At 35.1% G+C, this 14,121-nt stretch overlaps 1 protein-coding gene across 9 annotated transcripts in view; it reads right to left on the bottom strand.

Moving 5' to 3' along the window:
* Positions 1-14,121, bottom strand: part of DOCK7 (dedicator of cytokinesis 7) — a 195,388-nt gene that overhangs the window by 19,982 nt on the left and 161,285 nt on the right. For 5 of the 9 annotated variants that reach the window (XM_055403339.2, XM_055403343.2, XM_055403341.2 and 2 more), the window contains 4 exons: positions 13,641-13,833; positions 12,133-12,276; positions 8,711-8,842; positions 7,236-7,250 (listed from right to left, as the gene is read on the bottom strand). In XM_055403339.2, the coding sequence (XP_055259314.1) occupies positions 7,236-7,250; positions 8,711-8,842; positions 12,133-12,276; positions 13,641-13,833 (484 nt within the window). The remainder of the gene's footprint in view (positions 1-7,235; positions 7,251-8,710; positions 8,843-12,132; positions 12,277-13,640; positions 13,834-14,121) is intronic. The other 4 variants (XM_055403340.2, XM_055403344.2, XM_055403342.2 and 1 more) reach the window with 1 other exon arrangement.

Consider the following 14,121-nt stretch of genomic DNA (forward strand, 5'->3'; position numbering starts at 1 on the left):
TGAGAAGAGTTGGTTTTTCTAAAGTACCCAAACCACCCCCTGCATACATTAACCACACACATTCATCCCAAGTACAAAGTATGCTAAGGTCACCTTAACTCTTACACAGAAGATTTGAAAACAAATTCTCTCTATAAAGATAAAATACTTGGAAGCTTTTTGTGCTATTCTTACATTTTAGATACAAAGATGTTTCAAAGGATTTTGTGGTAGTGCCTTTATACACAGCCACACACAACTATTTATATACCTCAATTCTCTTTAAGCCTAGTAAGTTTCATACTTATTTTTCCTTTATTTACTTCTTACTGCAAAGGCAAGGGGGTATGTAAAATAAGTTACACATAAAACAGATAATAAAGCAAAATGGAAAATTCTGATCCTCAATTTACCAGCTTTCTGATAATAAAAACAAAACAAAAAAACATACAGTTGACTAAAAATATCTCCACATTTTGTCCAGAAGAAATATAGTTTTAAAGAAAAATGTCTCTAAAGAAAGGAGGCTTCTAATAAAAAAAATTTTTGTTTCAATTATTTCAAACTTTAACAGACAAAATTAACTGACTTCTATAGCAAATGAAATTTCTCTAGATAGGTTAAATATATTCAATCAAAATTCTGATTAAAACCATCAACAAGCCAATGGGACAATAAAAGCAAATTTTAATATAATCAAGAAATGAAGGCCCCACTGCCTGGAAAATAAAAAAAGGCATTTGAGAAAATTAACAATTTGTGATTGTTTTTTTCCAAAAAATGCCATACATGAATATATTTATTTACTTTTTAGAAGCACAAACATTAAAATATTGTTATCCTGGCTGTACTCCTCTCACAGCTTTCCAGTTTAAGATTTCTATTCCAAATCTTCAGTATTATGACCTTTTAAATATTTGAAAACTGCTATTAAAACTTGCTTCCCTTAAATTTTCCAGTCCTCAATCATCTTCATATGATGATTCATACTATGCTGTCTTCACTTCATTAGCCTTTTGATGGCACCTTTTAAAGTGTGGTGTCCCAGAAACAGCAACAACACACACTGATCTGCTCAGTGTAGAGATCAGTGGGCTCACTGCCTCCGGGATGTGGACTTAAATTCTATTAATGCAGCTTAAAACTGAACTAGTTCCTGAGCAGCCATTTTAAACTCTTTTTATTCATTTTCTCATACTGACATTCAGTTCAAGGGAAAAAAGAAAATATTGAGTGCTTATAATATGTTAGCCACTGTTCATCCTCAGTTCAGTTCAGTCGCTCAGTCATGTCCGACTCATTGCGACCCCATGGACTGCAGCACGCCAGGCCTCCCTGTCCATCACCAACTCCTGGAGTTTACTCAAACTCATCCTCAGGAACAGGAAAATAAAAATAAGTAAGACTTGGCTCCTCAAGAGAGTAAAAAAATGTATTCAAATAATTACAATACAAAAGGTTATAAGCTCTAATAAAAAGCGTCTTGAGAAAGGAAAGATAAATCCTGTTGGAGCCAGGTCACAAAAAAGGTGACACACAAACAGGATTCTGCAACCTAAAAGAATGGCTAAATGGATGTGGGAGGGAAGGAAAGCACACTCCAGGGGAAGGGGAGGGAAGGAGGGTAGAGGGGAGGAGCGGGGTGAGAGGAAGAGAAGAAGAATAAAAATGAAGGTACAAGTCATTAAACAACGTATATGAGGTAACCATGCATCCATTCACATATTTATTGAAGGTTTACTATGTGTCAGCAAACTGTTTAGACACTGGTGATAAATCTGTGAACAAAACAGAGTGGTCAGGGCAGGTCTCACCAAGAGGTGACATGTGAACCAAGATGTGAAGGAAGTGTAAGAGTTATTCATGTGGCTCTCCGGGGCAGGTGTGTTCCAGGCAGAGGAAAGAGCCAGTGCAAAGGACAGGAGTCCCCTCCTGTGTTTGGAGAACAGTAAAGTGGCTACAGTGGTAAGGCAGAATATGCAGCAGGGTGAAGATCAGAGAAGATAAGATCAGAGAGGAGTTACCAGACCTGAAAATGAGTGTGTGCAGTAAAGTAAGTAGATTTATTTTCAGCTTACAAAGCGTTCCCTAATGTAAAACCATTGACTCTATCATGTTCATCAAAGTTTAGTCATATAGCTTTATCTTCAAGAAAGATATCACTTTATCTTACTTTCTCTTAAGAGGTTTGAACCACAGGATGATACCCATTTTTCATCTGGATTTAAAAAAAATACATTTTCCTACAATCTAGCCTCTATTTTTCCTGCAGTATCTTCTTTTAATGTCATGAACTCTTTCTGAATTTCCCACCATTCCCACACTCCAATTACTCTTCCTCAGCAGTACTTACTGATTCCACCATCCTGTGTACAATGAAACTATGTCCCAGACAAGGAAACCCATCTACTCATCTATCCATGTCTCTAGTGGTTGAAATCTCTTATGTCAAATAAGTATTTTCTAGTTTTGTTATCTTTATTTAGCAGGAAACATTCAGTTGGGCTATTGTATATTTCCACACTGACATCACTTCCAAAACTTCTTTCATCTTCACCCATAGTTCTCCACTACATTCCTCTCAAGTTAACTGATTTTTCAGATAGGCATACCAGTATTTCCCACAGGGGTAATCTCCTTCTCATCTATTAGATCTATTCCCCTTAAAGAACATACACTTTTATCAGTTTATTTAGTCACAGAGCTTGACCTGCAAACCTAACACCTCAGATTTCACAGCTAAACTGTGTTAAGATTTCAAGTAATTATAGTGATAGTAATGATGATGATAATAATAATAACAATAAAAATAATAATCGCCAACATTTTTAAAGTATTTACTAGAAGGCACTGGCAAGCCACTCCAGTACTCTTGCCTAGAAAATCCCATAGATGGAGCAGCCTGGTAGGCTGCATCCATGGGGTTGCTAAGGGTCGGACACGGCTGAGCGACTTCACTTTTGACTTTCACACACTGGAGAAGGAAATGGCAACCCACTCCAGTGTTCTTGCCTGGAGAATCCCAGCGACGGGGGAGCCTGGTGGGCTTCCGTCTATGGGGTCACACGGAGTTGAACACGACTGAAGTGACTTAGCAGCAGCAGCAGGGCTTCCCTGGTCAGCTGGTAAAGAATCCGCCTGCAATGCAGGAGACCTGGGTACAATCCCTGGGTTGAGAAGATCCCCTGGAGAAGGGAACGGCTACCCACTCCAGTTTTCAGCCCCGGAGAATTCCATGAACTGTATAGTCCATGGGGTCGCAAAGAGCTGGACACAACTGAGTGACTTTCACCTTCACTTCACATGTGCTAGATACTGGTTATCCACTTTATATGGGTTTTGCCAATTCTTATCACAACTCTCAGATATCATTATTTTCACCCTCTTTTTATAAATGAGGAAAAGTAATTTGCCCAAGGTCACACTGCTAGCCAATAGTGGAACTCAGAGTTAAATCCTAGTATATTTGACATCTGAGTCCAAGCTCTTAATTACACTATTTAATTCCTGTATTCTATATACTCATATACAAATACTAGGACATAAGTATGATCCCTGAACCATTTTTCACTTCTCTGATATTTTCCTTGAGAGTTTTTGAGAATTTCCTTGAGTAACTGAGATTTACTGGGTACCTTCCTCCCTAAGTTTTGTCTTCCTCTATATTACAACACTGTCCTCTACTGAAATTGTTATTACATGTTTGCATCTCCTTTCCGCACACATCAGTATGAAAATCAGGTTGATGATTTTCATAAACCTATCAGATATATTCTTCTAAGATATATCCTAGCACATTTCTTATCAGATGTTCAATTTTAACCTTTGTATGTTCCAGTCCAGGAAAAAATAATCATATCCAATATCGTCTAATAAATGTTTGCTGTCCATATCTTTTTCTCATCAGAAATAACATAAAGGGCAGAACCCAGACAGTAGTACCACATCATCAGGTGCTTAGTCATGGGTCTATACCAAATATTAGGGAGTCATCAACTATCAGAAAGTACCTCTTCATAGAGCTCTTCTTATCACATTTTCCTTACTTTCTTCATATCTGACTTCACCTCTTTGACTTTCCTGAGATAAATACTCATGGATGTTTTATCCCTACATAGGTCTAGTTTCTTCTTTAGAGCGTAACATTTTCACACTTAACTACCTGTTGTAAAAGTTTATAGCTTTTTTTCCATACTCTTCTTTCAGCCTCCTGCCCCCCATCACCTATTAAAACTTGCTGTTTCCCATTCTGCTCTTTTACTCACTTGGATGAGTTTATCTCATGCAGCCTCAGCGTGCATGGATTGTGCTTATTTGCTTAGTTGTGTCCAACTCTTTGCAACCCCATGGACTGTAGCCCGCCAGGCTCCTCTGTCCATGGAATTCTCCAGGCAAGAATACTGGAGTGGGTCACCATGCCCTTCTCCAGAGCATGGATTAGAGCATATAAAATTTCAACAGAAGACACTGCACCAGAACTATGGTTAGTATTTCTCAGCATATAAAAACCAAAATATTGGCTCATTTTCATGTCCATCCAGTACAATGAAAAGAGTTAATAAATAGTTATCTCGCATGCTTGAATCTCAAAAGTTAGAATACCTCATTTTTCTTTAGTGACTTAGTATAGAGACTTCAGCTTAAACAAGCTAAGCCCATCTTCTCAAGCCTTGCTGGAGACTATAATATATACCTACTAGGGTGGTGATATTTTCCCTCGGATGGTGAAATATGTTGTAATTTTTTGAAGAAAAAAACGGAGACAGTGTTATATGACTATATTATCAATAGTTGGGGAATGATTATTCTGAACATAATAAACTTGCATTAATCTACTTCTGAAATACAAACTGTTCACTATTTGATAAATGGATAAATGTATCTCTTAAAATATGTGTACATAAAATGTAAAATATATAATTTTCCATATAGAAATTCAATATTTATTTTCTCCAAATATAATTTTAAAAAGGAATTATAAGTAAGAAACTTTTAAACATACTTTATCTCCTATTATTTCAAGAAAAATAAATGTACTTGAGAAAGAGAAAATAAACAGTAAACAGTCATTCAGATATTGAAATTTGCAGAGCAAGTAACAGTTACCATGATTTAAGAAAAGTTCATGACTTGTTATTTTACATGGTAAATATTTTATCAAATCTGCTACCAGGTTTTAGAGTTATCTTTTACACATACATACACAAACTCACACACACAGCCCTAAAAAGCTTAGCCAACTCAAATGATTTGTACCAAATCAAGGAGCACGGTGAAAAATGAAATACAGTGCTAATATATAAGCCCAGATCAAGAAGGGAGCTATCGAGTCAAAGACCCTTTCTATAGTATATCAGATATCCTTACTGGATCTCAATCCAGTGAGAGTTCCTTAAGAATACTAGGAAATTAGCTAGGAACCATAGCTTTTAAAAAAAATGAAATTACTGAAGTTTTCCCAGAGTCAAAAAGAAAAATATTCACAAGATAGGAACTTACCACAATAGACAATAGTAAAAGTAGGGAGTAGGGTCAGCAACCAGGGGCAAGAGAGAAGAGAAAACAGAAAGCATTTTAATTAGGGAAATTTCAAAACAAATAAGCAGCAAACGGTAGCAAACATACTTTTAAAATGCAAGCATCCACTTAAGTTTTACAAAGGAAAAGCAAAAAACAAACGTGCAACAATTTTAGAAGCTACAAAGCTAAAGGTCCAGTGAAAGGTAGTGACAAGAATATAAACAGGAAAATAAAGTCCGTGTGACTTTTACCATGCAATAAACATGATGATAGAATATTAATGTCATAACCAGTGAAAATTATACCTTTCAGGGGTCGATTTAGCATCAAGCAGACTAGTAATAAACTGCTCAGAGGTTCAATGTCTCTTCTTTCATGCTTATTTTTCACCTATTTCCATTGTGTGTTAGGAAATCCATAAGTAACTTTATGACTCAAAGATAACCATGGAAAGTCTCTATATAAGTCTTGATTGAGATACAAAAATAAGACGTTCTATATTGGGTATAGAAAAAGTCATACACATTTAATCTGGGGAACTAAGGTAGATTAAAAGTACTGGTTTCATCTGAAGAAAAACAAAAGGGGGCAACTAATTCAGAAATGGAAGCAAATGCAATAGTAACATTCATTCTAAAGATTTTCTAGCTGGGTCTCTAAACAAGAACTGCAAAACCAAACAGAGAAAGCCTAAACTGTTTAATCAACATAAACCTGACTACAAAGTGCAAGGCAAAGCAGAAAAATTAACAAATATTAATACTCAAGTTTAAATAAACTGTCTTATTAATACCTTGCTTTACCTCATCAAAATGAATTATTTTGTAGAATTTTTTATTTTATAGAATTCTTTCCTTTCCAGAAAGATTTTTTAAAAAGGTAATCAATTCTTTTTGGCATTTTTCAGATAAGATTTGATTTATATATAACATCATGAGCCTAACTATTATACTTACTCCCTAAAAGGAAGCACACACAGTCTTCATTGAACACAATTATCTAACATTGTCAGAAAATGAGGTCAAATTAAATTTCAAGTTCTCTCAATCTGTTTCTCCCTCCCCCCAACAAAATTCAAATGACAAAAGTGAATTTCATCCCTCAGTAGTACTTATACTCAAGGTGAAGTGACTCAAGATCTTAACATACTCGTTTATCAATTCCAAGATGCACATTTTTTTGCCCATATTTTAGTATCTCTGTAGTTGGCATTTATTTTTCAACTGATGTGATGTTGGAGTTTAATACACAGGGATTGTTTGTTTTTCTAATCTTTCTTAAAGGAATGTGAAATAATGGAATATCTTACAATTGATAGCATCTTAGATCAGATGAAATATTTTATATTTACACCTCTGAGCAATAACACATAAATCGACCTCTGTAGAATGAGGTGAAACAATATGGTTAAAAAAAGGAAATCTTGTGTGTAAATGTTGACGAAAGAAAATGCTTCAAAGGATAAAAACAAACTAAAGTGATGACAAAGTGGCTCATTTACCAAAGAATATCATTAGTGTAACATATGGATTTCCATGCACTGCCTACAACCTCTTAATAACAAATTTCTTAACATAACTTACAGTATTTTAACAAAATTTCTTTGGTTAATGAATTCAGTTGACAGCAGACAGCAACAGAATGCCCACAGCTAGCACATGTGGGCAAAGCATTGGCATAAGAAATCTGATCAAATCAATCTATTAGTGTCTTTAACTAACTAAAACATTACCTACCTCCCAGCCAGTACTCTGTATAATAAAAAAGTAAAAAAGGGCAAGTCATAAAAAAAAACTGTTTAAAAAGAACAAAAAAAAGCCAAAGGAAGTTCAGTAGTGTAAGAAACCATAAACCATAAATTCTTCTCCATACAGAAAACACTAGGGTATTTTAAATAACATATTCCTTCACTTAAGACCTATGATTATTTTATAAATCGGTTTTTCAAAAACTAGAAGCTAAAATTTCACCATTTAAAACTTTAAAAAGTAAAAAGTACAAATTTAGGGGAAAGAAAGCTAAGTGCTTGTTTCATTTGTGTCTAAATTAGATCACTAACTAATGGGAGCTGCACTTCATTGAAGTACCCAGGGTAAGCTGGAATAGAAATTGAAATTTTGCTCAAATGTCTTTGATACAAACGGATGAAAGGTTCTTGGAAGCTGCTCGCTCTAGATGTCCCAGGCCTGACCTGTGTAATTTGCAATTTGTGTAACATATGGGAAACCATGATGAGATTTCTTTAACAGTATAACTGATTATAAAAAGACCCACCTGCTATGATCCAGAATTCTAATGATCTTTCGCAACTCCAATATTTTATTAAATGACAATAAAATCCTAGCTTAACAGGAGAGCAGCCCTATTTAAGACTAAGTTTTTCAATTATATCAGTTCATCTAGAACAGCTTAGTCCATGGCATGAAAGAGGAAGTCAAGCTGATAAGACAATAAGGTGGGACTAATACTGCACGCGAAAGTGGAAAAACAATACTATACTTCATTCTTAGGTGATGGCAACAGCAGACAACAGCACAAGAAGCACAGGGAAGGGTACAGAAAAGTGGAGAGGGAGGACCCTTAACATAACGTTTCAGAGTATTTCCACGGATCCAACGATTTAGCTTCAAGGAAATCAACTGCTAGTAGTCTATTTCATTTTTAAACCAAGTTTATTTTAATTTTAAACATAATATGTGGATCCCATGAAGTAAAAATAAGTACTGAAATCATACTATTATAATTGAATAAATAAATACAACCATTTATTATTTTCATTAAATATTACTTTTACATTAGAAATATGTCAGAGGATGAATGAATAAAAATATATGGAAAAAAGTTAAAAGTTCAGCTGAAATCATTAAAAATATTAGGAGTTTATTAAGCTTTCATATCATTTAATAAAAAGTTAAATATAAAAACATTTTTGGCAAAAAATGAATAGAAATCAATTAAAAAATCATATTCATAACTATTACCCACACTGTGTCATAATCTACTTTAGGCTAAATTAATTTTTGTTAATGAGTCTTGCTTTGGCCATGAACCATCATTTTGACACTGTTCATTTGTAACTTGATTAAAATGGTCATTTCATGGGATTTAGTTTGACAACACTAAACTTGTTTGACAACACTAAACTTGACAACACTGAAGCTTGTAGACAGTTTTCTCCACTTACACTGAAGTTAGAAAGTACAATTGTTACCTGATGAACAATTTTGCTGAAGGCTTCCTGAAGTTTACCATGAATCGTGGATAGTTTCTTTGCATCCCGATTAGCTTCATGAATAGGAATAAGTACTTTGTAAACCTCATTAACTGCTTCATACATGCCAGCCTATAAGAATAATAAGACATTGCTTTCTTTTACATCGATAAGAGATTGAATTGCAATTTATGAACTCACAATATTTCCAAGGCAATACTGTTTTCCAATAGGACACAGAAACAAATGCTACTGATGTTTAATTTGATTCAGTTCAGTTCAGTTCAGTCGCTCAGTCGTGTCCGACTAATAAAACAATTTTGCACAATATATTATCTCTTCTATTGAGTGAAAACATATGTGTGTGTATTTGTGTTTGTGTATTTAAAATACACACATGTACATATATGTATATTTATACTTCTATATAATTTGAACTGGACATTCTGCTTTTACTACTAAGTAATTACTTAACTAAAATAAATGTGTGTATGTTTGTGTCCTTATATATGCATATAAACTTTTGCAGAAACAAATTCAGAGCAGAGACATAGAAACCCAATTATTACAAGTCACAGATACACAAATATCACATAAACCTATTGTTCCTAGGACACTAAAATTATTAACCTTCCCAAAATATTAAATTGGCCCAGAAAATCTTTTTTGTGTGTGGGTGTGTGTTTTTATTTTATTTTTTAAATTTTTATTGGAGGCTAATTATTTTACAATATTATATTGGTTGGTTTTGCCATACATTGACATGAATCCATCCCAGGTGTACATGAGTTCCCCCTCCCAAACCCCCCTCCCACCTCCCTCCTCCCCTTATCCTCCCTCTGGGTCATCCCTACATACCAGCCCCGAGCATCCTGTAACATGTATCGACCCTGAACTGGCGATTCGTTTCACATATGATAATACACATGTTTCAGTGCCATTCTCCCAAACCATCCCACCCTCACCCTCTCCCACAGAGTCCCAAAGACTGTTTTATACATCTGGGTCTCTTTTGCTGTCTCGTATACAGGGTTATCATTTCCATCTTTCTAAATTCCATATATATGCGTTAGTATATTATATTGGTGTTTTTCTTTCTGGCTTACTTCACTCTGTATAATAGGCTCTAGTTTCATCCACCTCATTAGAACTGGTTCAAATGCATTCTTTTTAATGGCTGAGTAATACTCCATTAAGGGAACTCTCCTATGGAAAAATCACTGATCTTTAACAAAACACAAGAAGATTCTGAGCGACCAGATTTTATTCAAATAGGGGCTTTGGCTGTGTGTGACATGAGACAGACAGTCGCTGTGGGTGTCATCAAAGCAGTGGACAAGAAAGCAGCTGGAGCTGGCAAGGTCACCAAGTCTGCCCAGAAAGCTCAGAAGGCTAAATGAATATTATCCCCAATACCTGCCACCCCAGTATTAATCAGTGGTGGAAGAACGGTCTCAGAACTGTTTGTCTCAATTGGCCATTTAAGTTTAATAGTAAAAGACTGGTTAATGATAACAATGCATCGTAAAACCTTCAGAAGGAAAGGAGAATGTTTTTGTGGACCATATGTTTTGTGTGTGGCAGTTTAAGTTACTAGTTTTTAAAATCAGTACTTTTTAATGAAAACAACTTGACCAAAAATCTGTCACAGAATTTGAGACCCATTAAAAAAGTTTAATGAGGGAAAAAAAACAATAAAAAAAAAAAAAAAATAGGGGCTTTGGTTTACTAGTGGTTGGCCAAGTGTTGCTCTGGTTATAATCAGAGTGAGGGACAAAACATGTTTATACTGCTATCCCCTTTTCTTATAATGAATTGGTGGCTGTGGTGAAGGAAAAGAGATATTTTCCAAGAGTCACTAAGTTCCCACTGCTTCACAAATCAGCATTTTCCCAAGAAAATAAACATATGGTTCTTATATTTTCTAGTCAGCTCACAGGAGTATATTTAAGCAATCAGGTAGCTGCAATAGTAAAATATGTTCAGTGTAACTAAAATATCCCAGTAATTATTTTAATTAATATTAAATAGATTAACTGAAAAAGAATGAAATTCATAATTAAATGCTATTGCAAAACAGAGGCTTCTGTAACATAAGCTACTGTAACCCAATCTAAATTCACTGCTGTGAATTGTTAAAATTACACACATATACAGAGAATGTATATTTATTAAAATATTCCATTAATAGCAAAAACTTTTTCCCTACTAGTTCAGATCCCTTAAACTAAAGCTCAAGGAACAGAGATCTGGGAATGGAATTAGGACAATCAAGGTCTTCAAAAACAAGAAATTTTAAAGGGGACAAACACCTAATGTTCTTTGAGTCTCAGAATCATTTTTACACGAGTTACTTCTAAGTACCAATAATGATGAGAGGATGATAACAGCAAAAGTACTAAAACTTACTTGGAGCCAGGCACTGTGATTAGCACTTTACACAGGTTAATTCATTTAAACCTGACAACAGTCCTTGAAGTACATACTATTATTAAGATGCATTTAACGGTTAAGAAAAGTAAGGCACTGGTGGGTAGAGTAATTTGTGCCTGAAGTGCTTTAACTGCTAAGTGTTTAACTACTAAGATGGCAGAGAAAGGGGCTAGACGCCTCCTCAATCTATACCCATAACCAACATACTGCTGGGTAGGGTTAAGGCCAGGAGAAGGAACAACTGATTCCCAATAATAGTACAATGGGGAAGTAATGTACTATTACTTAACTACATCAGGTACAGTACATTACATCAAGCTTCCCTTTTACCCTAACATGGACCTCACTGTCTTGCAAACCATGGTGCTGGGACACTAAACACTCAGCAGAAAACTCATAGAAAGTAGGTGATGTTATCAACATGGTTCAAGAAAGTAAGCAAGGATTCAGCTATTTTTTTTCCTTCGCCAATAAATTCGCATCTCTGATTCACATGACTGCTTCAATTCTTCATATACAGATGGGGAAGGACAGGACTGGACTTTTAGCATGGTAGGGAAGTCAGACAAGGGATCTAGGATGTAGTTCATAAAGTTCCTGATACCACTTCAATATCTCCCTAATAGAGCTCATCATGCCACCAATTGGGTGAGAGGCCATAACTTCCCTGAGCACCAGAGGCTTTTTTAAGGTTTCAGAAAATGTTTGGTGGTAAAAGTTTTCTTAAAAAAAAATAAACACAAAAAAACCTCTTATAGACTAAGCGCTGGTTCCCAAACAAGCAGATGAAAAACATTGGAGGAAGTGACAGACTGTTAAAAAGGAATAAGCAATGATGAATGTGAAAAGAAAATCCATTACTAGAGAGTTCTTAAGATATTTAGAGAAAATTATCATAAACGAAAAGCACGGTCATAAGCAGAAAGCATAAATATACATGTCACTAAGAAGTACATAATTGTGGGAAGAAATGAACAAGAGTCATCTACCATAGAGAAAGAAGCAGCTGCTTGTTCCAGTAATCCCACAAGTCCTGACTCAGTAAAGTACTTTCCAGAGCAGATACCTTCTTCATCTGGAGATACCACGTCATCTGAGACTGCAGATTCTTCTAAAACATTAGAGGAAATATTCTAGGAGGAAAAAAATGTTTAGGTTTGTAAAATGGAATTAATTTCTTAACATGAATGATATATATGAAGTAACTGAAGATGAAATACAGCTATCAGCTTATTAAAAAAGGGGGGTAGTCAATGCAAAGCTAACAGACAAATCTCCAAAAGCTTCTTGTATTGCGAAGATGACAATAAAATGTAACACCACTGCTAGCTAACTTTTCCATTAATAAAAAGTTGTAAGAAAGAAAATTCTAAAAAATCATGGGCTAAGGAAAATTGTAATATGATATAGAACACCTAAGGTGACTTAAACAGTGTTTATTTTTAATTTAACTTATGTTGTTAAAACTCCCTATGAGGGAAATTGAGATACAAAAATGGTCTCAAGGCTTGCCTAACATACTTCGAATTAATGAAAAAACTCAGGTATAATAAAAAGCCCTCTTATCCAATGAGATTGGGATCCATCACTACTTCTGAAAAGGAAATGGTACATACATCCCTTAAATATTTTATTTGAACCTAGTCACACATTTGTCAATTTCTCGAAGTAGATCTAAGGCCTTTTCTTTGTGTATGGGTCTCAAGATCAGAGTTCCATGTAATCTCTCTTGACTAAATACTCACAATGTAACCTCCATTTAAGATTTTCAGTTTTGGTTTCTTTAGAGTAAAAACTTGAACTTAAAAGATTATCAAATTATCCTAGATTTTTTGGAGATTTTCCCTCAATCTTTTTCTATTTGTCTTGATCTCTTTGCAAAACATTCAGCTTATTAACAATTTTCACAGAAACAATAACTCACTTTCTTTTTGTATTTCGACTTATCAGAGAACAAAATATGTAAATAATTTTTATAACTTCCCAAACCTGGAATTAAGAGGCTCTGAAGAAAAGCAAAGCATAATTGACTCTTGGGAGGCAAAGAATTCAGCCAGTGGGTCAGAGGTATGTAGCCCTACTAGAGCATAAACTATCATCTCTGAGTCATATCTTAGCATATTTTATATAAGCATAAATAATGGAGAATGCTGGTTTACCTGGTATTTTAATTAAAAGCCAATTAAGAGTGTCCACTATCCTGATTTTCAATACTTTGAATATATTTCATAGATGCTATGAAGTCCATAGCAGTATAGGCAAAGAGAATAAATATACTTTACACAGCACTGATAACGTACAGGTAAGAAAACATGGAAGAGAATTAACAAGAAATACTCTTTAAAAACATATTAATGAAAGTGACAGTGAAATGTTAATTCATCTTATGAAGCATCACCTTCAGTCTGTGCTTTCATTATAAGCTGAATGAATATAAACAGCAGTGAGAAAAGTTAAATCCAAAAAAGGACATACCTTGCTTAAGGCAGGTTCCTACCTGAAATGTTACACATCCCACGGGAAGATACTTCCGGTCCTCCAACATGCTCAGATATTCAGCGACAAGTGCTGCTGAGTGAACGAGGCACTGGGCAGCTTCAGCATGATTGCTGCGCTCCGAGTGTTTGCCAGCCATGTTCTGCAACCAGGTCAGCCGCAGATCTGGAGAGGTCTGGTAGCCCTTGGCAATTCTAGTTGTAACAGAAATTCTCAATTAGCATTTGCTTCCTAATCTGGAAGGGAATTCAAATTGCTTGTTCAGTGTGTAGGCTTCTATTACTGAACACAACCTATTAAGACAAATTCTTGGGTGGTATGAACATGCTTTTGAGTGTGGTTAGAGAAATAATTGTGGGCCCATGGAATGGTGAGTATCAGGGTTTTTTGTAGGAGGGAGCTTAAAAAAAAAAAGACATTTTATATGAAAATCTGCCCTTTAAGGAAATAATCAGTAACGGAAGATCTGGGAATTTACATGT

This window comes from Moschus berezovskii, chromosome 4, assembly GCF_049115385.1.
Source record: "Moschus berezovskii isolate FMDL1 chromosome 4, NW_MosBer_1.0, whole genome shotgun sequence".
Classification (NCBI taxonomy): Eukaryota; Metazoa; Chordata; class Mammalia; order Artiodactyla; family Moschidae; genus Moschus; species Moschus berezovskii.